Source organism: Anopheles marshallii, chromosome 3, assembly GCF_943734725.1.
Source record: "Anopheles marshallii chromosome 3, idAnoMarsDA_429_01, whole genome shotgun sequence".
Lineage (NCBI taxonomy): Eukaryota > Metazoa > Arthropoda > Insecta > Diptera > Culicidae > Anopheles > Anopheles marshallii.
This window is the reverse complement of record NC_071327.1, coordinates 76,754,788-76,780,080: the sequence shown is the minus strand read 5'-3', so window position 1 is coordinate 76,780,080 and position 25,293 is coordinate 76,754,788. Positions and strand designations below refer to the sequence as shown.

The following is a 25,293-nucleotide window of genomic DNA, read 5'->3' as shown; positions in this document are numbered from 1 at the left end:
CAATTGCGAGGTTGTTGCTTGATGTTATCTTAAGTTACGCCAAAGCGAGTACGTTCTGCACAGGGACGTTTCATTTCCAAAGGCCTACACATTGGACATTGTACAATGTTTAGCTTTATGTTGCCAGTGGTTATTTTTCATGCGAGTGAGAGTTAAATGTCATTATTGCACTTCAACAATCGCAAGATCCTATTTCCGAGGTATCAGTTTAAATTTAAACTTCAATTCCAATTTTGGTTAAAATAAATAATAAGAGCACATCGAGAGGTTGTAAACGCTGTTTTGTGAACATTGGATTCTAATGTGGTACCACAATAATTTAAACAATCGTATGCACAAAACATTTTCAATATGAAACACTTTCACAAAAAATATTATTCATTCTAACTTCGTATCGGCTGTACATACAATTTTTTAGCATTACAATATTTAAGCAAAAAAAAAAGTCAATTAATTGCTCTTTGTTGTTATTGGCTTCTGTTAACCACATGTCCGTTATTTTCATTTTTGGGAAGCAGTAAAGTTCCAATAACAGAGACGGCAGTAAAGCATTTGGGACTTTGACCGGTTAGGCAGTTCCCAAGGTCTCCAAGCATTAGCAAACAACAAGAGGGCAACTATTGTTTTGCACCTACAAATACGCTTCGAATAGCAAAGTAAAACACAAATGCATAAAACACGCCATTTATCGGACAGTTGAACAGATAAACCTCGTTAGCTGCATTAGCGCAACATGCTGTATTAGTGTTAAGTGAATTTATCGTGATAGAGCGCTAGTGTAAATTCTGTTTATCAGAGCCATACCCAAGGGTTGCACCAGCGTTGCAAAGCCATATTGAAATGGTAATAATAGTGGGACAGAAAAAAAAAAACACACCCCTGTTATGGGGTTATGGATTTATGTTATTGATCCCTTCGCTTGTTATGTAGTTTTACACAATTTTTGCAAGTATTTCCCCCTGCGGTAAAATATGACACTAGATAAGATCGTTTGTAAGACAAAGTTGCGTTAGATTCCATTAAACGTTCTTCCGATCTCTTCGGCTGTTGTAAATTGCTATGAAAGGAAATAAAGATAGGAGTTATTTTCATTTCCCCCCTTCTTTACCTATTGATTGCAACGATTCAACAAGATAGCAAGATGGGCTTGCTTAAGCATGTATGAAACAGGCAAATGTAAAAACACAATACAATAAACAACAAAGTAATAATATATTAAACACTCTAAACCATTTTCTGCTTCTATCGTTAAACCCTTTCCTCCTTGAGAAACAATCAGAAAACACTGGATGCAACAAAAAAGATAACAACGAGATTTTTTTCATGATGCGCACAGTGCAATACAATAAGTTCACCGAAACCCGCAAGCAAGTACACCTCGAAAGAGTTTTAAACAAAAAAAAAAAGAACAGCAAACAGCAAAAAATAAAACAATAAGCTACAAAACATTACAAACACGCAAAACAAACTTCGTAATGTAGCGCAACATTTATGAACAAAACAGCACGATAAGATGGTAAGGTAAATTAAAGCTGAAACTGCAACTGGAAGCGAACATTGTAGAAAGTTAGCTAGAATTTTGTTAAATTATATAACTATAAGCCCCGAGTTAGTGTAACAAAATGTGAAGAAAAGCGAAACAAATAAAAAAAACAGCATTCCCTTCATGTAATAGAAACAACAAACAGAGAAAAACTAAACCAAAAAAAAGAAAACATAAAAGAGCTATTCTGCGTGCTAAAAAAGCACACGCAAGCGAAGAAAAAACAACAACACATACACACACACAGAAAACGAATAACAAATGAAACGAAGACAAATTATTGAAATTTATAGAAAACAGATTTGAAAGGTTGTGTAATTATTTAGAAGATACCAAAAAACTATATATATATACTTATACATATACAAATTATGCAAATTTGCGATAAAAAAAAACAAACAGAGCGGAACACGAACACAAAACCGTACAACAAAAGGGAAATATAAACACTATGAAATGGAAGCATAAAATGGCGATCGGAAAGTGTGAAAGATGGAAAAGTTTGTAAAGAATAAGAGAATATAAAGCAGAAAAAAAGCACGCTCAACGAATGGGAAAACGTGTCGTGGAGATGGTTAAAAGAAAGAGGCTAAAAATATCAACAAAGCAAAAGCGAGCAAAAAAAAACCATTGTACATAGAACAAACCCAAAACCCAAGAGTAATAAAACCTGAAACATTAAAAGATATAATGAAACAATGCAACAAATTCGTTGGGAACATCTTTTTGCCTTCCGATTAAGAAGCCCTGCTAGAAATGGAAAGCTGACTTCCCTTCCCGGTGTATCAATACAGCTGTTCGTGAGTACGTCGCACAGGTTGAGTTATTTGTTGTCGAGCGCAACAATCGCGTCTGTTCATTCATCCCTGACCTAGACCCGCGTATGTATGCGGCCAACCTAGAGCAGTAAATATTTACCCCTACGCGTCAAAGGGCTCGACCAAAGGGGCAGAAAAAGGTAACACGCATTTCATTTGTTTTCGCATTGCACGCGCAATTAACCCATGTTGTGCGCTACGCCTGGGGGTTACTGTCTGTAAACGCGCATGCTGCTTCTATAATTAAGTACAATCGTGCGTACGTCACCGACGTGAACAGGGGAACCCGCGTAGGGAAAATAGAACACGAGCAGGAAGAGAAAATGTGGAAAACAGATTGGCCCGATCCGCATACTAGCGGAACGCTGATGATCACTTTAAATCTCAACGGTATTTATGCCGCCCTATTGTGACTTATTGTTGTCAACTTTCTGTGTGTGTGTGTTTTTAAACTGCGAAACAAAACACAAAAGCTTTCATTACACTTGCAGTGTGAAATTTTAAATAAACCAGTGCTGCGCTTCTAACAGGAAGGAAAATTCTAACCGGAAATGACACAGAATCGCATATCGGTCGTTGCGGAATGGGAAAGAGATGGGCCTGCAATCGTTTACAATTAACGGCCACTTTGGGCAACGATACTTCATGAGTTTTGTTTTGTGAACGAAGACCTTCTACAGGTGGCACTTTTGCCATATCGTTACATCGATATCTAATTATTGCGTTACAAGCTTCCATTTTTTTGTCTAATTGCCGCCTTGAATTTCTTGATGATGCAGGGCAAATGAGACTGAGGCCGGAAATTATTGGGGATCGTGTACAACAAGAGTGCAACAAGCTTATCATGATGACTGATGAATGATGCAAAAGCGAGGCTGATACAACCACCGAACCGATCTTATCTTAAAAGCTTGGCTAGACGGCACCTAGACACCTCCTTTCGAACTCTTACTGGAACTTTTCCTTCAAAATTAAATCTATGGCAATGAAACAACACCGGTTTGGTTTGTAGTTGTAAAATTTATCATAAAAAAATATGTTCCTTTTCTTTTGTCTCATTTTTATTACTGTGAATTAGATTTACTTATCGAATGGATCTTTCTCTCATCTTAAATGCGAACACATGTGTATGTCCCTCTCCTTTGTGTGTTTGTTGGATCACTTTTGTTGCCGCGCTCTTTTCTTCTGACGCGCAAGATCGATCATTCCCCCTTCCGAGAGAGTAAGGCATTTCCCGTTGGATGGATAGTTTGATAAGTGTCCGTCCGTTGTTTTTGTATGCTATCACCCCATTCCCGTTTGGCTTCCAACAAGAGCTAAATCCAAGTCTTACACTCCACTTTGTGTTGTCTGTCACCTTACTCGGTGGCATCACTCTTCTCCACGGCGAACGGTTCACTGACGGGCAGGGAGCCAGAGTCAGCGATCATAACATCGTTCGTCGGACGATCGCGCCCATCGGTGGCAGTGTTTTCGATCTTGCGCACAACATCCATACCCTCGAGCACCTTACCGAACACGACGTGGCGTCCGTCCAGCCAGCTCGTCTGCTTGACCGTGATGAAGAACTGCGAACCGTTCGTATCCTTGCCCGCGTTGGCCATCGACAGCCAGCCGGCACCGAAGTGCTTCAGCTTGAAGTTCTCATCGGCAAACCGCTCACCGTAGATCGAACGTCCACCGGTACCGTCACCCTTGGTGAAATCACCACCCTGGATCATGAAGTCACGAATCACCCGGTGGAACTTGCTGCCCTTGTAGCTGTTGGTGGAACCAGATGGGAATGTATTAGTAGCCATTTGTGGACGAAGCTGCTGGGAAGATGATAATGCAATAATGTATGCAAAACTTGATCTTCTCAAGGAGGTACGATTCGATCAGGCAAGAGCAAACCCCCATTGAACTTATGGCTGGTCTCACAGATACATAAACCAAACAAAAGGAGAAAGCATAAATGCGACCACACTTCTTCGTGCCGAATCCAGTTTCAGTTTCAGTTCCATTTCCTTCCTTGATTATCTTGTTTCCTTTCATCAGTTATCAGTACGCACAGAAAACGGTGATAAAATTTCACACTTGAAACAACAACGAGCCGGCCATAACGATTCGCACAATTGCGTGCGTGGGATAATACGGTATGGAAGTTAATTGAATTATGCAAATGTTTTGCTGGCAAACTACTGACAAGAGTGCGTCAATTCTCGGCCCTTGATGTAACGAATGAAACAATTGAAACTTACCCTTCGCCGGGTGTGGTCTTCTCTGCGAGTTCCTTGAAGTTACGTGCCGTCTTCGGTACAGTGCCACCGAACAGACCGATCACGATGCGTCCTTCCGGTTTGCCACCGATCGTGATGTCAAAGTAAACCTGCAATAGAGCAATGAAAACATCGTATCAAACGCGTAACAATGTGAACCGAACAGAACGCGCTCGTTTTCTTCTTCCTCTTGATACACGGTAGAACACGTAAGCACTTCTTGCGCATCAGTTTACCATCAGCAGACGCTTGTCGATGATGGATGCAATTCATAACCACGTCAGTGATTACGCGTGGCCTCATGATAGCATAAACAATATCCAGCACTCCATCCGGCTCTATGGGGCCGAAATTTAAATGCGGCTTGAGAAATGGTGCTCTTCTATGCCACCGTTTGTTACAAAACGGAAGAAGACAAAGCAGCTGATGCTGTCGGCCGGTTGTTGACCTTCGACGCTTACCTTGTCCGTAACCTTAGGGCCGTCGCCGGTTGCCAGCGCACCGGCAATGAGCACACTCAATACAACGAGAAATTTCATTGTAGCTTGCTGCTAGGAGGAACAATAGACGGTGAACGTAACTTTACCGATAGGAACAGAACAAAAATAACTGATGAGCACTAGGCGCTGCACGTCTGTACGGTTCGCGTGAGATGAAGAAACTGTGCGTGATCGAACGTTCTCTCGTATGGCCCAACCAACAAAGCGTATTTGACGTTTCGTATGTTTGACATACGCGAAAAAACGAGACGGATGCCAGATGTTCAAACTCTCGCTCTTTCACTCGTGCAGCATGGATATCATGATGGCGTAGCACCAGGAGTGTGTTGGTGATGTATCTCGTTGTAACGCAGGTGTGTCAAACTCATTGAGACTTTTCATTCAATGTTTCACTGTTGTTTGAATCCCGTGGCATATTTTTTAGTTTGTATTTTGGCGAAATGCTTGTGATTTTAAATCATTCGTTATTCGGGAATTTTGAAAATTAAGACTTGAATAATAGAATATGCATGGCTGTAAGGTTGATAAACAATTTGACTACAATGTTTTTGGTTTTCGATAATACAACAATTTGAACAAGTAAAGTATGAAAATCAACCATGAACTGTGCAGACGATGCTTTTCAAATCGAGGATTAAAATGATTCCTTTTTAAGCCATTCATGTTAGATTTGGATAGGCGACATTAAATATAGTAAGCTTTGAACAGCGAGGTGTGTGTAAATTATTACCATGTATGATTATTTCATAAATACATTAAATAACACGTATGTGTTGAATGCTCGAATCAAATTTAAACAGTGAAGAGCCCTTCAATTGGTTGTGCTTTTCTTATGCTGTGCTTCAGTGCTGCCATCTTCTTACAACAAAAAAGCTTTCAGCGTGCTTTTACAAATCGTTGTGTGATGTGAGCTTGCACGAAGATTTCGATGATGGGAAATCAATTTAAAACAATGTCCATGTACGGCTAAGATGCAGCAGCGATTAACATCATCCAGTAAGAAATATCATGTGATTAGTATCCCACATTACTTCATCGTAGGAATAATGTCGAAAAACCAGCTGATTCATTTCATTTATGTTCTAACCTTCACCTCAGCTGCGATCGATTTAAAAGGAATAAGATCTACAAATTTATGTTTGGAAATCATCGTGAACGATTACACTGCGCGAGCAATCAACCCGAAAGGTTGAACATATTTTTGCTTATCCTAACCTTAGCCCATCATTACGAACCCCAGTGGGTGGGCAGTAGCAGCCGGGTGCCGGTAAGGTTTTTCGAAAATGGGAAGCGACCTTGACAAAAGCAGAAAAGATCTTTAACAAGCTCCACCTTCATGTTGGCTATGGGGGAGCATAATTTGCCAATAAAATAATTCACCAGATTGACCGGCTCCGGTTATTTATCGCACATCGTCTTTACGGGTCGCGCAGTCTTGAACTCGACTCCCCCACGCTTCGCGGAGGAATGTTTTGAGCGCGTTTGGCCAACGGGGAAACAACCGATCGACGCTCGGCTTACGGAATCGGTCCGGTTTGTGACATATTGCATGAGGTGGAGAAATATGCTGCGTGTAGTCGGTGTAGGCAAAAGTATTACCGAGGAGGCAAAGGGACCACGGGACGGAGGTCAACATCGTCGACTGTTGACATCATTGTTGTGGCGAGAGAGAGAAAGAGAGAGTGAGAGAGACGATATATCCCAGGCCGATCGATGTTGTACCGTGTCTATCTAATTCTTCTTGATTATCGTACAGCTCATTTACATATTTCTGTGTGTGCCCAGAGAATGGACCGTTAAAGGTTGGGAAGGCTTCTGCTTCGCCGAGGTTCATTCATCTCGCGTCATCTACCCGAGGCGCTACAGACGTATCAGATATCGTGTCCGTGTGCCTAAAGCTTGTCCACTTACTACCGGTCGGGAAGGTGGATTCCGCATCCACTACGCATCCAGTTTTACATGAAGTTCGACCCGAAACCCCGACGTTAAAAATGGGGCACGCCTGATGCCAAGAGCAATTTGTTTTCAACCGTGTGAAGGTCGGTGGGGTAACGGCTGGACTGCCAAAGTGTACAATAATTATTGATTTATTATAGAGTGTTTTTTTTTGTTTTGGAGCTTTAAACAAAACATCTTCCAATTAATGATCAAATCAAGTGATAGAAATACTTATTTAAGTGGGTTGACAGTTAATAAGCGATCAATTTTACATTTTATCGTAGCTCTAGCTCTTGTCAAACGAACCCAAACAAATTGGATCAATAAAGCGCTTCACCGAAGCTGAAACCACCCACAAGCATGTGGACGATCGTCAGTTGGCGTCTAGTGATCTGCTTAACCTCAAAACGGCTTAGAGCGCTCTGTAAAAGGATTGATGTAAGTTTTGAGGCGTTTCGTTAAACAACCACAAACAGAAGCTTTCGGCGGTGATGAAGAAACGGTCAAGATTTCAAATCTTGTGTACGAGATTAGTCGCGATTAGTAAACCAAAGCTCACCAGGAGGAGCTCTCGTTGCTTCAGGCGCCGCACTTGCAATTCAATAACCTTCACACAAAAGTCCGTTTTGTTTCAACTCAACACAAAACTCGCCACATTCGGGGGGGAATCGTGTTGATATCTTGCTTCCAGGGTGGTACATCGAAATAGAAACATCAAAACCGGAGTAGTAAACAGAGCTTGAGAAACAGTCCGTTCCCTTTTCGATGCGCCCTCTCGGGGGAAAGGTGTTGAAGGCTGATATGCCCATTTACGAGGCACGGTGGCAACGGTCGGTGGTGGAATTTCCAAATCTTGCGCTTCGATCTTTGATCGTCGATATTCTTCGAGCATCGCCTTTTTCTTCGTTATCTTATCGCCCTCCAGCGGTGGGGCGGTGGGCTAGCATTAGTTTTTATTTCCAATCGTTGCCGCGCTGCGCTTCATGCTGCCGACTGTGGTGGAGATTTGCATACGCGGCGTGTTGCACTTCGGGACCGGCCTAATGATCGTTTCGGGGCGTCTAATGGAAATCCATAAGTTGTCGCTGATTCATGTTTTACAAATAGAAAAACCCACCCCGGTGCCCAGCGTAGCCCTTCGAATGCAGCCGGCAGCATAGATAGCAAGATGACTAACATCGCTTACGACATCAGCAGGCGCGATCGATCGCAGCACGCAGCATCTTCCACCGCTTCACGGAACATTCGGCCGTGCGCTATTTGCATTTACGGATCTGCAAGAATTCCGCGACCGTAAACAATGCGCGGAACCGTTGCGTAAAACCAGTAGACGATGGCAAATTGAGCATGATCATGATCGTCATCAGCGGAATTGATTGTTGACCGTGCTTCGGAGCTCGCGGCTGCCACGGACCATATCATCACGACGACACTCGGCTGTGTAGAATTTGCAAATTTTGCACAAATAAGTAATGAAGTTGTCGCCCGAATGACGGAAAACAATGCCCCGCCTCAAATACCTTCCAACCCAAAAATAGAATCTTCCAGTTACGGTTACTTGAGCGCTGTAGTAGGGTTCTTCATCCATTTATCTCGAATTCTTGTGACCAACTGAGGGAGGCATTAGGGAGTCATCGTAGAAGAAAAAAAACCACAATCTGTTCCAAGTGCTACTAGAGAAAAGCATTCCAACCATGGCGGAGCGTCAACGATTGGAATGCGTACCGCTCGAAGTTCAACACTCGCGATTCGGTAATGCTTCCGGGTTCGGAACGCTAAAAATAGCGTCTTGGTTGAAATTATTCCAAATCCTAGCAATTATTTACCATACCTTTCAATACCCATTCAGCCAGCAACGGGTCGACTGGATGTATCCGGCCAGGTGAGTGCAACGTTCTTCAAGTTGGATTTTTTTTGCTGTCTTCTCGTTGCGAAACAGAAGAACGTGACAAACTGTTCACATTACCGGTGAGCCGTGGGGCGTTTGGATTAGCTTAATGAACCCGAACAGATAATTTATGGCCAGCCATCGGATGGATAGTTTTCTCCAATCAAGAGGGTACGGATTGATAATTGCGTGGAGACGCCTGGTTGCGTCAGTGAGAGCGTTCAACAATATGTTGCCATAATAGGATGTGTGCAATTTTTACATATTTTTATGATTGCTTGTTGGGTTCTGTTTAGGTGACGAAGCATAATGATTCGATGGCTGTAAGAAAGATCTCGCAAAGAAGCAGAATTGAAACAGTAAGAGACCATTCACTGGTAGTAAAAATAAGAGTATTAAAATATATACTGTGATCTTTTAAAAACCTTGATTAAAGTACACCACATCTTTGTTTTGGTTTAACGAATTACCTGTGCTAAAATATCAAATCAAAAGGATTTAATTTGAGTTCTTCAATTTTGTTAAATGAAGTCAAGGTCATTGATATTGTTGTAATATTTTAGAGACAATAAACTACACGTCTTCCTAAGGAAAAATATGAAGAATACTATAAAATATTTCTAAACATTGATTAAGTTTTATGGAAAGTTTTAAGAAATATTAGTTGCAACTAAAATTATTACTAATTACATTAAAAATGTTTGTGAACAATTTTTTAACAACCATGTTCCATAGATTGCCTTCTAGCCGATCACCGATCGATGTTCCCACTAACGCCACCGTGCGCCACTAACACAAGCCCAAACTCGCCGTCTTCGTTACATGATCTGTCATCCTAAAAATAGCCGAGGATAGTGCTTCTGCTCGGAAACGCTTCGCGAATGTTTGGTCGTGACGATCCAACGATGGATCGTTTCCCCAAAAAAGTCCAACCATCTTATCGTTACACCATCAGTCGATCGTGGCGTTTCGAACGGTAAGCAACCGGAGCAAGCGACGAACCCTTCGACGATCGGCCTATCGGTTTGGGGCGTCCGCGAACACGTTTCTGCAAGTGTTTGTTTTTAGTGCGTGTGGAAGTTCGTATGGACATCGTGAGGTGTATAGCGAAAAGAGAGTGAATTCAAGTGAGTGTAGTGAGGTATTAAAGTAAAAAACAAGATAAAGGTGCAAAACGGAAACCCCAGCTTCAAGCCGCTTACCATTACCGGCTATCAATAATTCACCGTTATTTGGCGTCATTTATCGACTCCCGGTATGGAAAGGGACTTTAATAGATATTCAACTAGATGTGCCATAGTTATGCCCCATTAGCTTTCATGTTCTTTTCGTGCCGTGCCTCGAGCGTCGAAAAGGAAATCCTTAAAACGACCAACGGAATCGTTATCCTGTACCTTAGAGCCGGTTTGAAATATTTCACCTTACCTACGCTAAGCTCACAACCATTCAGGTGTATTCAAAGTGATCTGCTTCTTGGCCGGAAGAAAAGCGAACGAAGATAATCGAAAGCATGGAGCTTACTGGCGTGATTCATGGGTGGATGGTGTTCCAAGAGCCGCTCAAAAGAGTGCGAAAAGAACACGAAATAGAAGAAAAAAAAAACGCCCGACAAGCTCCAAGAAGTAAAAAGCAGCACGAAAGCATAAGTCACCGTGGCGAATGTTTCGACCGCAAATCTGAACCATCTATTTTCCACCCGGCCGACGTTCCCATGCAGTTCTACCGAAAAGGGTACCGTGTGCTGTGGCATTTTGATTTCAGCTTTCCCAGCTTTACCTTTGCCTGCAGCGGATCGGGTGTAGGTAAAGTTGTAAAACATCTACAAAACGCATAACCTTCCCGATGGGGTCGCGGTTGGGGCAAAGATCGCGGAACAAAACGGCTTTCCACCGAAACGACTCTGCTCCTCGAGTGCAACGAAACGGCGTAAACGTTCTCGAAGAAGCGACAGCTGCCGGCCCGGCACCGTTGTAGTGGAAAATGCTCCGGAATAGGGCGTCTTACACGGTGCAACGGTGCATCGGGTGCTCCACCATCGCAATCCACACCGATGCATGCCGAGTGAAATTAGATTTATGGATTTTTAAGTGCTTTATTGTATAAAGGATTTCGACGTGGAGGCCTCGCGCGCTCTCGCCCCGAACACGATGCATACATACATCCACACGTACCACGGACACGTCGCGAAGATTTGGTACGATTTTTCCGGTTCGTTTGAAATGTTTGCCTCTGCATCGCCGGTGGTGTATCCTTGCGCTTGGGAAAAACCACCTCCCCCTGGTAAAACACCCAATCCAAAAGTGCATCATCACATTCTTCTTGCTCCAGTGTATGTGTGTGTACGTGTGTGTATGTGACGCAAGGAAGTGACTTTTCCGGAGCGATTTTTCTCGTCTCACTTCGGTTCGGTTCGTTCATTTATCCAGCATTTCGACTTTCTAACTGGTTCGCGTACATTTGGTGCAGTGGCATTTCTTCGTTAGTTCTGTCGTTCGACGACGCTTTTCCTTCTCTCTACCAATCTTTCCACTACCTTTCCTTCCTGCAGGAGCGTACTGAAAGCCAAGATTTTCAGAAAACCCGGTTTTCTTTCAAGGAGTGAATCGACGATGCCACGACGTTTGGTGGCTGGCTGCATGGCAAACAGTAAGTAACGATCCATACTCGAAACCAGCCCCGAAACGGAACAGTGAAAAATATAAACGGCGAGGAAAAATCGGAAAATTCACCATTTTGCAAAAGATTCGGTTTCGGAAAAATTAGCATAACAGAATTCACAGCCCCAGAACGGGATATGCAAACCGCAAAGCAGTCACGGTCTTCGCTTCACGGTCTCGGGCAACAGCAAGCAACAGCGCCTTCCAAGAACCGTTCGAGAGATGAATTTCCGCGCTCAGGCGAGCTGCTGGTTTGTGGTTTGCATTTTGTTTGGCGCCCAAACGGGATAAGGGCCACCGAGAAGGGTGCAGAGTCATCGGTCCGTCATCACCTTGCTGCTCGGTACATTGGACAGAGGGGCTCATTTTTCATGCTTTCAATCTGTCTTTCAATGGTTGTGTAGCGTTCGTTTCGCTCGGAAGAAGGTGGCATGCCGTTGTTTCCTTGTTATTCTTCAGCTCAACCAGCATCTTACCGTTATCAGGAAGTGCTGTCTGTTTGGGTTTTTACGGAGGAGGTGCTCCCTTCTAGAACGAAAGAAAAAAAAACATGTTTTCACAGAGATGTACATTTCCAACCATTCGGCGAGCCTTCAATCGCCCGGTAGATTATGTTGTTCAGGGTTTTCGGGTATGCAAGTAAAGTAGGATAGTTTTTCCGGCAAAACAATTTGCATGATTTTATTTTTCCACTCCGGCGTATCATCAGGTTGCAGGATGTGTGCTAAAAGGTAGCGAACAAATTGAACAAAAATGTTCAATCGTAGGTAGCTGTGGATTGTTTTGTTTGGGTTGGGAACAACGAACTGATTGATATGTACACAATTAGATTATACGTTTCAGTCGCCTTATCTCATCGCGCATAAAACATTATTTTGTTTACATATATTTGAAGCTCAGTTTATGCTAAATATGCAATAATTTTGTCGTACTTTTTGTTACATAACTTTTATGTTCTAACTTGTTTGTTCTTTTTTATCGTGGTCTCGCTTCTGAATCTTCTTACTAAAACTTATTTTAATGTGCTTATTAGAAAATAGCGATAGTATTTTAATTCCATGGCGAAAATGAAGACGCCCCTTTTTTTTACTCCTCTTTCTTAACTGACATTCTCAGCTTGCCGACAAAGATTCTCTTCTAACTAATGCTAATCGTTAATAAAAGAGGCTTAATAATTGTTTTGGAACATTTTATTGCCTGCATCTTTAAAGCCTGCTCAAGCTTTTGATCACCACCGCCAAGTTCGGCTAACACAAAGAACGGTTAATCGAAGAAAGGGTTCTTCAGAATTCTTGAAGAACTTCTTGCCAAAGACACAAACAAATTAGTTATCTCGAAGTCGATCAAATAATAGACACAGTTTGTATTCCTTTTCGCTTAATGCACCTAGAAAGAAACTTTCCATAGAATCTATGGAATGGAGTTTGATTTTATTAAAAAAAAAAACACCAGCTGCTGGTAATCTGTTCCGGGATGGAATCCCATACAAAAACAAATTCTTTAAGGTGGGACACCATTTCTTTGGATCGATCGTCGCACACCTGCCCGGCATGTAGGACAACGGGGCAGCGCGATCGTTAAAGTGGAACATTAGTTTTCACTCTCGAAGGAACGTAGAAACCGGCCGGCCGGTGGTATCCAATTTTGGGCAGCTGACCACACCGCACCACCCGGGTGTTAGTTTTATGTTCGCAAGGGGTTTGCCCTTTTTCATTCGGCCGTTCCGCTTCGGAAATGTAAAGTGTTTCGATTTCGCCGATAAGGCTAGTGTCGTTTTGGAGTGGAATTAATTTCATTTAATGTTTTGCACCGCGGGAAGTCTGCGCGAACTGGAAAGCGTTATTTAATTGGACCGCCAGTTTTTAGCTTGAAGGTTGATCTTCACTCTTTGCCAGATGACAGATATAAGTGGATTGCTTTGTCTTCAATATTGCCTTTGATAATGCGCAAGGCATCGGGGTGTAACTCACATTTTAATAAACTCTTCTACACCCAAACATTTTCTTTCACACAGATACTAATGGTCGTATGAAATTAACACTTGACACGTTGGTAAAACAGCATTCCATATTTCATGCGCCCGATTATAAAGGAAATTATTTAAGCTTAAAAATGAATCGTTAAAGTATGAAGCAGTTGCCGGGTGGTCGATTGCGGCTATTGTCCACCGGTTCCGTAGCATCATCCCCCCACAGTGAAAAGAGAGCCATGTTGGCGCTAAACCGTTTCTCACCGTTTTCTTCTCGCTCCCATATTTCGGTGTAATTTATGCTAAGCTTGGGCTTTTAGTGTTTGCGCCCAAACTACACCGTTTGCGGCTTATCATTCGGTCCGAAGTTTGACTCGACTCTTCCATGGGAGTGATCGTTGTGGTTGCGCATCGATTGTGACTGCGCATGAACGATTGCCTGCCGCTCCTCTCCTTCCCACTTCGGTGGCATCAATCAAAGTGAAGCCTCACATGTCTACATCTCTAGGATCCGGTTGACATGCCGCCTGGTACCAGGAATGGACACCGTCTGCAAAGAGATGTATTTACGACGGACGCTTCTGAGCGGCCTATGAGCTTCCTTAAAACTCCCACCCACTAGAAGGCGGATGTGCGAAGCAAGGTCTTCGTGTGTTAGAATTTCATCTCCAGACACGACTCAAAAGCCGCCCGGTATGTGAACAGCTTCTTGAGCTATTTGGCGCCAGAACGATGTCGCCGTAGCGGTGTTACTGGAAGAAAGATCCGGTTCGGTTAGAGAAGATGGAAAATAGGCATGAAAACGAAACCACCCAAACTCACCCCCTTCTCGTCTTCGGGGTAGAGAGAGAGAGAGAGAGAGAGAGAGAGGAGCTGTATAGATCATCGATCGATTATGGTCGATCAACTTATTGGTGGACGTGTTTGACGCCGTATGAGTAGCATATGTTCACCTACCGAAGCCGAAGGCGAACCGTGACAGCCGCACAACATGGAAGGGTTTTAATTCGTCATCTTTCGGCCACGATTCGGTTCATCCCGGTGCTTTCACGCAGCAGCATCAGCAGCAGCAGACGGGCATGTAATTATGAGAAATATAAAAATTCAAATGAGCATATTTTAATGTTTACGACCCTTTTGGGACGTCGTAAAGATGGCTGACAAATGTGTGTCAACATGTTTGTTTATTGAGTTGTAGACCGTGTAGTGATTCTTTCGCCCAAGCGACCCAGTGCAAGTGTGATCGTTTGCGATCGATTTTGTGGATCGGGCTGGTAGCGTTGTATGTTCGTGCGTGAAGGAAATAGGTTTAGTGATTTATTTTATTGGAACTCGTCCACCTGCAGGTACGACTAGCGATGGCACGACTACGTTTTTTTTTCACTTTGTTGATAGCAAACAGAGACAAGCGTTTGGGTATGTTGTATATGTGTTAGATCGCTCCCTGTCCCATAACTAATGTAGCATAAAATTTTATTACTATTTTCAAACCTACTCAAAATCACTTTTCGTGTTCTTTCGGCCAATGTTTGCATTAATGTGTAAAAGCGAAAGGAGAAGCTGACATATTGGGCAGATGTTTGTTTATGTTTACGGACGTACTAAGTGATTTGCTCAGCTGATTTACTGAGCACATCGATGAGGAGGATAATGTATTTAAAATCAATTATCATCCTTTGTAAGAAGTTTGAAATAATAAGCCATGAATAGAGCTATAGACTTGTGAATTCTTCAAGAGGGTTGATCTTGTTGAAGAGGGGTATTAGAAGTTGTCAAGATGATCTTCGGCTATACTTTTGATACTTTGGGCTTCTCACAAATGCATTAATGACTGGACATGACATGACATTTTGATGTGTTATAGGATGCTATAACTAGAGCTTTTGTTTTTTGAATAAACAAATAATATAAGACTTGAGTAGATCTTCGTCGTACTATGAATGCCATTTGAGGAAAAGATCTAGCAGAACAAACTTACACAATTATTTAATACATTGAATTCATTGGAGCGGCCTGGTGGGGTATTTGGTAGCGGTGTTGGCCATCACCAGACAGGATCTCTTGAGGTTGCTGTGACGGGAAAGAAGAAGAGTACATTGAAAATCCACAACCCGCTTCCTTATTGACGTTTATTAAGTAATTTTATAACAGAAGCATTGTAAAAAATAATAACAAATGGAAGAATCAATCCTTTTTAACGTTTCTATCGCTCTTTTTAAATTTAAATCTCGATTTGATTCGGGTATCCATAATCACCCTAGCGTATCATTCTCGATCGACAACAGTGGTTTATGGCTGTCGAAGCAAAGACCTGACATCAAACGATGAGCATAATAATTCAGAATTCAGCAGCACTATTAACGCTACCATCCCGAAAGGGTCTTACTGGAGTAGCTAATGAAAACGCTCCGATACGTTCGTTTCGCCGAATTATGACGTCCCTGTTTAAGTGTCCAACATTTTATTACCTTCGCTTATCTATCAGCCACCGCCGGGTGCCCTGCGGTGTCTCGGCGGACCATTCCCATCTCGCCGGGTACGCAATGAAACTCAATCCTTTAATTTTCTCCCGTATTAAAAGCGTCCGGTGAAGGACCTGTACAGAAGGATGCCATGTTTTCCCAGCAGGTGGTGGCAGCGAGCACCATGGTGGTAATGTCGTCAAACAACAAAAAAAAAAACACGAAAATCCCGACCCCGGCGGGTGGGCTCATTCGACAAAAAAGCAAGGGGGGCCCAATTTCGAACGTTGTCAAATAAATGGGAAAAATCAATAGCATACGGTCACATTTTGGACACATTTTTCGGTCCATTCTTCTGCCAAAAGAACTGGAACGGCTCCGAATCGGATTCCGTTCCTACCGGCGTCTTCTTCTTGCTGGCACCAATAATTTAACGTCCAATTCGAAACCTCCATCATTCATTTGCATAATTGATTTTATCTTGTTTGCTCTCCCAAACCCGGCTGTCCCTTGTTAAAGGCTGCGAGTTCCCCAAGTGTTTCCCTTCCACGGGGACGGAGTGGGATGGTTTTATCATACGTCTTTTCCGTTCCCGCGCCAGTGCGCGCCCTATCGCTGCCACTTTACTTCTGTCAACACTCAGCATTGTTCGGCAACATTGACACATGCACGGGATGCGGGGGGTGTGGCCATACGTTTGGCGTTTGGCGAAAATCACAAATTGGGGAATTAAACGAGAATTTGTGGAATGTGCGTGTGCTTGTCTGCATTTTGTTTAGTCTACGATTGGATTCGAATCCATTGTCTTGCCAAATCTAAGCTTTCTTCCTCCAGCACGCAAAAGGCATGCGTTGATCCATTTCGAACGCCATCCGAATGTGTTTGGGCGTATTGTATTGCCAGCCAGGGATGGGTTAGTTCGGGGTCGTTAATGCTCGTGTTGTAATTTTTTACGAGCCGCGCCGGTGAAAATGGATGTAAATTCTGTCCCAAGGACGACCGGGTGCGTCGGTTCCCGGGGTCTTCGGGATTCTAATTAGCAAGATGGGCAGGAGGGGCATGTTCGCGAGCCATTAGATCGATGGCTGTGGCTGCCAACATCCGGGTGTGATGTTACGGGTTATTCGAACGGGAGGTGTTTGAACCCTCATTTACGGCCATCGCGACATAAATAGCAGCTTGATCTCAATCGAAGGTTGTGCCGCAAAGATGCTGGGTGTGTTCCATGCGCGATCCCGAGATAAGCACGATGAGATGCACGAGATTAGGCGACAGCGGAAGGGTCGTAAAATTGTACAGTGAATTTAAAGCGCGAAGATATGCCAAGCATTGTTTGGTTTGGTAAGATATGCCAGTATGGCTTCGGGTTGAAACATAAACATTATTGTCATTAGGACTGTTTCTCTACGATCATGACTGTTTTCATTAATTTCTCACAAGATCCGAGAATTTGGATAAAATTTTCCCAACATGCAATTTGAGTTTCTTTGGAGCCTTATTGTTGGGCAGATGAGAAAGAAACATTATGACATAATGAAGATTTGTTCTTGCTACTCTTTTGCAACGCCAAACGCCATAAAGTTAAGATCCTTCCAACACCTCAACCATCACTTCATTGTGATTTGGAATAATTATTCTATGGATGAAAAGCATATATAGATAATCACGATCAGATGGCATTCATTTATAAAATGTTTTTACAATAATTTGTCTTCCAATAGGTCTATCCTACAAGTCCAATACGTTAATGAAGCAAGGTAAAGCAGAGAATCTTCGACATCATTTCGCTAGTGACAAAAACCACGACAAAGCCGATGTGTCCGTTTTTCTTCCTTTCCAAGACAGTGGATAATTTATTGTACATCTCACTTCAGCTAACCCGTATATCGTATAAGCTCCGGAGCGGAAAGCTTGGATCTATTTTTTTTTGTTCTTCCAACGCAGAAGAAATTGTCCACAACGGGACGTTCTTTCCGGGCCGGGGAAACATTCAGCACCGTCATCAAAACACCATCGGTACATGGGAATCCTTTTCGCCATTGAACGGGATGACAGTGCGTAGTTTATTAGATTGTCACAGTTAGCTGGACTACCCTTTTTGAGCGACCCGCTTCCTTTTTTTTGTCGGTTCACGAAAATTGCACGTTCAGCATAAATCGGCCGTTTTTAACACTCGGTTTGAGTTTGGAAATTTGGTATGTCGCTAGGAAGAAAACTCCTAAAGGGGATAACCGTTTGATTGAAATATGAACCACGGGCTCGTGTCGGGAAGGAAAATGACCCATTCGACATCCGTCTCACGAAAGCTTCTTGATTCATTTCCATTTTGCGAAACTTTCCGTTGGCTCTATTCCGGTTTTTCGTTCATTCGTTTCTTTCCTATTTATCAACCCATTTTTCTTTTTGGCAGGCCGTGTGATGTGCTTCGTTTCACTGCTGCCACTACTACTGCTGACCGGGACGGAAGTACGTGGACATGTTAGCGAACCAAGCAGCAGCAGCAGCAGCAATTCCGTGCGTACGGTAATGGATCTGATGGAGGTGATGCTGAATGGGAACATTCTGGATATGTTGAAAAACGGTGGCTTTGACTTCCGGGAACCGGCTCGCATCTTTCTGCCACCGAAGTTTTACTCCATCGTGCCGCTCGACCAGGGTCACATGAACCCAGACCAGATCCTTACGTACGACCAGCAGCGGAAAGCCGTCTCTACCGGGCAGAGTCATGACTTGCCATCATCGACAGCAATCGGTGGAAAAGCCATCCAGCAACAGAAGCCATCTGGTGCGGTGGCCGGAGATAAACCTGCCGGTCGGGGTGTGGTGAGCGAGTCGAGCGGTGGCACCAGGATCAACTTGATTTCGTATTCCGATGGCAAAGTGACGACAGCCGGCAGTGTCGGTAATGGTAGGCGACCTGCGGTGACCAATAAGGGAAGCGAAACATTAGAGAAAAATGTCGCTACAAATGGGCATGTGGGTGTGGTGCCGGCGATGGCGAGAACGAATTTTCAAGAACGAATCAACGGAAAGGAAATGACGCCAGCAAACGAGCAGCAGCGGTGGCAGCCGTCCCTAACGACCTCGATAACGGATCAAACGGTGTCACAAAATGTCGGCCGCACACTTCCGACATCCGGTCGGCCCAACGGTGGTGGGAGGTGAGTTTTTGTCGGAAGGGTGTGAAAGGGGAAAAGGGCCGGAAGGGGAAGATGCTTTTTCATTTCTGTACGATTCTCCTTGCCCGAACCCGACCAGGTGAATGAAACGAAATCGGACCGACTGTTTCGGATTCATTTAAAGAGGTGAAAATAACACACCCCATAATGCCAGATGGAAAAACTCGTTTCAGACGCTTATTTGTTGGGTTTGGTAAGCTTTGGGAGGTTAACGAAAAAAGATGGAAAGAAAAGCATCGCATTTCGGCATGGAAAATGGCACACTAAGTAATACTTTTTTCATTTTTAATTTCATTTCATGTACATCCACCGTGCTGGGGCAGCAGTACAACGGATCGGCTACGTTCGGCACTGCCCGGTGAACCGGATGTTGATTATCCGATTTTGGGCAGCGTACCGCCGACTCAGTTCAGTTGCGATAAACGCCATCATGGTAAGTATGTGGTGGGGAGGTTAGAAACAACTCAACTGCTGTTAGCTTGAGGATGTTTAAAGTAGTTGTTTCGATGGGAACTTTGGTGCCGTGACCAGGATTAAAATGAAACGATTGAAAAGATCGCGATTAGGGCCGTTTTTAGGGCTGTTAACCAATTAACTAAATTGTTCACCTAAGAGTCTAAGTTAAACACCCGCTGAACGATGGAAAGATAAATCAATCCTGTAAAATTATTCAAAGATATGTTTGCATCTCATTTGATTAGATCCTCTTCATTAGCAAATCCAGTTCAGCTACGGTTATAATCTTCACACATTAATTATCCTCAAAAGGTTAGCGGGAGCTTCATGCACAAGATGACTACATTCTGTTGCTCCAGTTGACACCGCTGCTGGTGTTATAAATGTCGGTCTACTATTAGAGGCATCCATCATTATTACTACCCCGAGCGATCGTAGAGACCGTGAACTCGCTACACTGGATCGGTACTACATCTGACTAAGCGTTGCTGCATAAATAAGATGTCACAAACGATGAACTCGCTCCGGTTGACAAGGGCGGTTAGGTTGAAAAATATGCTCGTAACGCTAAATGAGAACTCAAAGCGGGAGTAAGAAACTACCCAAATCAAACTCGTAACCTCGAAACGTACGCGAACGAAACAGGATGATTTATTAACGATCGTTTTGTCTAGGCCAGTGGGATGGGTACATATTGCCGCTTGCAGGGCAAACTATACAAGACAAGAAATAAAAGTCACGACTTGCGATTAGATCTGTATCGATGCGTGGGTTTACGAAATTGCTACTGCTTCGCATCAACTCCATTGGAGCCGATAGCTGCGACGATCATTTGCCATCATTTGGTGTCTAAAATTGGGCGGGTGATATTCGTATTCTTTCGCAAGCTCAGCGCGAAAGATATTCCCATAGCTCAGAACGCACGAAATTAGCATATGAAAAGGGCTCGAGGGCGCTTTTTGCGTTTGAAGAATCGGAATATTTTTTTCTTACCGTTTTCACACCGTTTTTTTGTTGCTCTGTCTCCCTTCCTATTGATCAGGTTATTATGCAGACGTCGAGACGCGCTGCCAAGTGTTCCGCGTGTGTGCCAACACCGACTCTACCGGGCGTGGATTTGCCTTCCTCTGTCCGAACGGGACTCTCTTTAACCAGCGCCATCTGGTGTGCGATTGGTACATGAATGTGCGGTGCGAGGAGAGCGAGAACTTTTATCACGTGAATGATAATATCGGTGGAACGCCTGCCGGACGGTCGATGGTGAGCGATAATCGGCAGGATATGATGAAGGTTGTCATGTCGATGGTTACCTACCCGATGCGTTCGCTGATGGACATGATGAACGGGGTAGGCGTTATTGAGGAGCGTGTCGGTGATGTGCAGGAACGAACGGAGGAGGTTAAACAGCCCCCGTCTTCTAGACGAGACGATTACGTGACTCCCGGCGCGGGTCTAGAGCCACCATTGTATCGGGAGCGGACGAGAATTACCGGAAGCGTTAACAATTTCAGTCCCGTAATGAACAATTTCGTGGCAGGTGTTAGTCTTCCGGTTGCTCCTCGTGCGGATCAACAATTGTCGAATGCATACCGACCAAAGCTAGACAACGTGTACGTGTCGAGCCTGGGCACATTGTCCACCGATCCGGATTCTGGATTCGATCCGCTAAGGTCTACGGTGCTTACCAAAACTGATGGCACTGCTGCACAATTGTATGGTGTACCACAGGCGGATACGTTCGGAGTTGTAAATGTGGTGAGTATTGTAGTGTACTGAATAATTTGTAGATCTTATGGTGCCCGTACGCCAGTAGTGCAAGAGATTCTAAGATGTTGAGATTTATATCCTTTGGATTTTTTGTTTATGATAATGTTCTATAAAAGCTGATATGAAATCTGAATAAGAACCCTAGCTTAAACGGATTCTTAGCTGGTTCTGAAGATAACTAGACCCTCTAGTTGCTATGTGACAGTTAGTCAGCTACGATCTACTGGATCATCAGATCTGTTGGAAAGGAACTGTAGATTTCAAAGTGGCCAAGCATGTTACTTCAATCTAAATCTCCGTCTAAACAAGGTTCGCACCTCTAGGCACTCAAACTCCCATTGAAAAAATTACAAAGTAGCTTCATATTTGTTTCTCTTCATAGTTCACAGAGTACCATTTCTTTCATATTCCTTTCTCCAAGAGCTTCCAGAGGTTTATATTGAAGTACTGAATGTGACTTAGATGGTCACAAGTTCTTAATTTCTTTAGCTAAAACAATACCGTGATCGATAACCAACCGAAAAAAGCTTTTAACTTATGGTATACATCGTGACAGCTCTTGGAAAACGCTCCCAATAAGTAGTAGCAATATACTTTACGATAATGACACATTGTTTATGTGGTTACCAAAGTTTGAGAATGGATCGATAAGCTTGTGCTGCTGTACCTTCCTCGCATTACATTAGCCAGCCAGCTGGGGTTTTATGATTCCTTCGTTTTGACGGGTACGTCAATATAATGGCTCGTCTTAAGATATCCGAGCGATGTTCCGGCGCCGAACCTTCACAAAACCTTTTCCTTCCAACGTCGAAAGGCTAAATTACGATGTCCCTTAAAAACGTATCATTTGGTCCATCCCATCCCTCCGAATTCTCCACCGCTAAGGGACACTTACTGCTGGGCTCCTTCCCGCTGTCGGGTTGGCAACGACATTGCTGTGGTTTGTCACGCCAATGTGACGATGGTGGTTCATTATAAGCTGAAAGTTTAATTTATCACCCGAACGGAAGTTTTCGGTGAACAGTTTTAGTTTTCGGCACTTATTTGACTGGCACCGATCCGTATCATTGAAAGTTTAGCGCTCGAGCCCGGGAAGGGAACTGTTTGGTGGCGGACTAGGGAAAGATTCCTCCCGATAATCGACGGGCTCCTGGTACGGAGCGATGAGAGATGATAATGAGCAAGGGCCAGCACGAATGGTGTAGCGTAAGCGTTTTTCACTTTCACTGTGACCGACCGCAGTGTCGATGTTTGGAATCGGTTGAGTAGAGCCCGGGGAAGGATTAGCTAGAGCGTAAAGCGTGGGATATGGTTGTTTTTTTTTGTGCTTTTAGGAGTGTAAAATTTACATCCAACTTCAAGCAAGTAGTCGACCATTTTGTAAGCGGGGAAAGGGTGATGAGGAAGATGCAGCAACTCAAGCATCATTGAGAGGTGCTTAATCGAGAGCAGTGTAGTAAAAGGTTGGTACAGAGTCAGCCGGCATGCGACGGTGAGGGATGTTTGCACAGTTTTGCAAACTAATTCCTAACAATAAAGCGAAAAAGGGAACCACTGCCGTAACTTGCCAACTTGTGCTTCGCCCCCTTCGGGGGGTTTGGTGGACTAGTTGGGTGAAATGTATGATTGAAACATTGTGCACTTGGGTTCGTCGGAAGTAAGCACGCGCTCCGCATTTTCGGAGGCAGCGATGATTTACCGGGTACGGATTGAGGTGGAAGTGTAGAAAAGTTGTGACCAAGCACATTTTGCTGGAGCATGAGTGGCAATATGTCCGTTCTGGAGAGTGCTCGAGGGAATACATGGGATTACAAGCTTGGGAAATAATCTAATGCAATAAACAGAAGGAAACGGATTCCATTGGGTGTTTCAATTGGGTCAGACCAGTGATGACTATGAGCAACAGAGGGGGAAAAATCCTTTTAAAACTGTTTGGAATTGGTGGAATAAATTAGAAAAAAAACATTAAAGAATTAATCAAAATTCCATTATTTCTTTCTTTCTTTTTCGCTCAGAATCAGCAAGGTTTTGGTAGGCCTGTTGTAGCTTCAGATGTTCAACTGGTCAGAGCTGATTTGATAAAATCGTGGAACGACCAATCGAAAGCATCGCCTCAACAGAGAGTCTCATTGAAGCTGACCCCGGTATCGCAAGTATTCGCCCAACAAACCGGCCCTGCTCAGCTCAATATTCAACCGCAACATCAAACAACCCACAGCGTCTTCAAGCAAGGCTCGATCCTTCCACCTACCGGTGTTCTACCACCATCCAGCTTTTCACGCACGGTTTCCATTGGCGGTACCCGGAAGCACGTTGACCCATCCGCACACCGGTTTGCTCCGGTGCGCACAGTGCTTCCCATCCAGAAGGTGACCGTTGTACCGGAAAGCTCGTACCGAATGCAAACCAACTTCAACACACGGCTGGGAAACTTCAACCCGACGAATACTCCAACGTACAGAACGACCCCGTTTGATGGGGCCGGTTCCGTGCCGGTTCAGACGATGTATGTTCGATCGGGGGAAAACTTCCCTCCGGTAGTTCAACTTCAAACCCATGCACGGCCCGGTCCTCAGCGCACGGAGATGCAACAAGTTCCGGTAGGGTATAATCGGCATATAAGTAATACACCTTCGCCACTACTTCGCCGAAATGATGTACTGTCGGTGATCCCCCCAACGGCCAGCGTGAGCCCTCGAAGGCTAAAAACAACCACCGTGTTACAGGTGGTACCTTCGCTAAGTTTTTATCTGAACGATGCAGAGGAAAAGCGAGCTTTCGATGAAGCCGTCCGGCAGGGACTGTTTGATGAACGGAGACGCCGGGCCTACACGTCTTACGATGTACCACTGGGCAGTGTGGGACGACTCAGCTCAATGGCTTAGTGCTCTTGCTAAGAGTTAATGTAATTTATTAGAAGCTCGCCAACAGGGAAAGGCAGAGAGCGAGCAGAAAGCGAAAGGACACGTGGTAAAAGACAGAGCGAAAGAGCTGACTTAAATTGCTGAATAATTCCGATGATGAGATTATGAGTAAGAATAAAGTGCAAAGGCAGAAAATAAAATAAAACATCCCATCTCTAAAGTGGTTCATTTATTTCTGTGGAATTTTAACCAAGAAAACCTCAACAATCATTGTGTCGAAGTAAAATGGAAATAAAAACCCTCTACCCCGGTGGATTATTTCCAGCGCTCTTTTCCGATCGTATTTTCCTTTTTCTTTTTTTTTTGTTAACCTTAGCGGATTGTTGCAAGAAAATTAAATAAACGAAAGCGAACAGCCCGTATGCAACAGCCGTGCAATCGAATCGAGTTACGTTTTGCTTGATCATTTCTCTAATCTTGTACCCAGATACCGAAGTGTGCTGCTCGTCGGAGGTGTTTTGCCGGTGTGTGCACTGAAAGGTTTTTCTTCTTGCGCTTCAGGTGAGCGCTTTGTTGTGCCTTTTTTTTCTGCTACGTGGAATTACATTTTTACATCCCAGGGCAAGGAATTCAATCAGCATGATCGGCGAGTGAAGAGGAAATTTGATTCATCTCGTTACACGATCCGAACTCACGCGGGGTGGGACTGGAGTGAGGGATGTTTTAATGAGATTGTACCATTTCTTCGGCAATTTTGTGTCGTACAGTGTTCGATTGAAATCGGAAAGGGTCATCGGAGGTTCGGATGCAGGGCTTAAATAATGCATTCGTAGTAAATGGCGAGCTGGGGTTGTAAATGATTAAGGTATTGATTTTTATCTCATGTTGTATTTTGCTGGGAACCAATGAGTGCATACCATAAGGGAAAAGGAAGAAAATAAAATTGAAAATAGTTGATTTGAGTTGATTGCAAACACTTTAATAGAATTAATTT

The 25,293-nt window shown here is 43.7% G+C and overlaps 2 protein-coding genes across 2 annotated transcripts; one reads left to right on the top strand and one right to left on the bottom strand.

Moving 5' to 3' along the window:
- Positions 1-3,719: 3,719 nt before the first annotated feature.
- On the bottom strand, positions 3,720-5,158 carry LOC128711763 (peptidyl-prolyl cis-trans isomerase 5). The gene is made up of 3 exons (XM_053806649.1): positions 5,081-5,158; positions 4,602-4,729; positions 3,720-4,122 (listed from the first exon to the last, which is right to left on the bottom strand). The coding sequence occupies exons 1-3, from the start codon at positions 5,156-5,158 to the stop codon at positions 3,720-3,722; spliced, it is 609 nt and encodes a 202-aa protein (XP_053662624.1).
- Positions 5,159-11,554: 6,396 nt separating this feature from the next.
- Positions 11,555-24,320, top strand: LOC128714313 (uncharacterized). Its single transcript, XM_053809188.1, has 5 exons — positions 11,555-11,591; positions 18,444-19,194; positions 19,539-19,645; positions 20,711-21,423; positions 23,451-24,320. Exons 1-5 carry the CDS (start codon positions 11,555-11,557, stop codon positions 24,318-24,320), a joined length of 2,478 nt encoding a protein of 825 aa, XP_053665163.1.
- Positions 24,321-25,293: the final 973 nt, after the last annotated feature.

Excerpts from the sequence above, each read along its gene's own strand:
- LOC128711763 (XM_053806649.1), bottom strand. The coding sequence starts at position 5,158 with ATGAAATTTCTCGTTGTATTGAGTGTGCTCATTGCCGGTGCGCTGGCA. Across the intron at positions 4,730-5,080 it reads GCCCTAAGGTTACGGACAAG|GTTTACTTTGACATCACGAT; the intron begins GTAAGCGTCGAA and ends GCTCTATTGCAG. Across the intron at positions 4,123-4,601 it reads AAGACCACACCCGGCGAAGG|CTACAAGGGCAGCAAGTTCC; the intron begins GTAAGTTTCAAT and ends TTCCACCAACAG.
- LOC128714313 (XM_053809188.1), top strand. The coding sequence starts at position 11,555 with ATGCCACGACGTTTGGTGGCTGGCTGCATGGCAAACA. Across the intron at positions 11,592-18,443 it reads GGCTGGCTGCATGGCAAACA|GCCGTGTGATGTGCTTCGTT; the intron begins GTAAGTAACGAT and ends TCTTTTTGGCAG. Across the intron at positions 21,424-23,450 it reads CGTTCGGAGTTGTAAATGTG|AATCAGCAAGGTTTTGGTAG; the intron begins GTGAGTATTGTA and ends TTTTTCGCTCAG.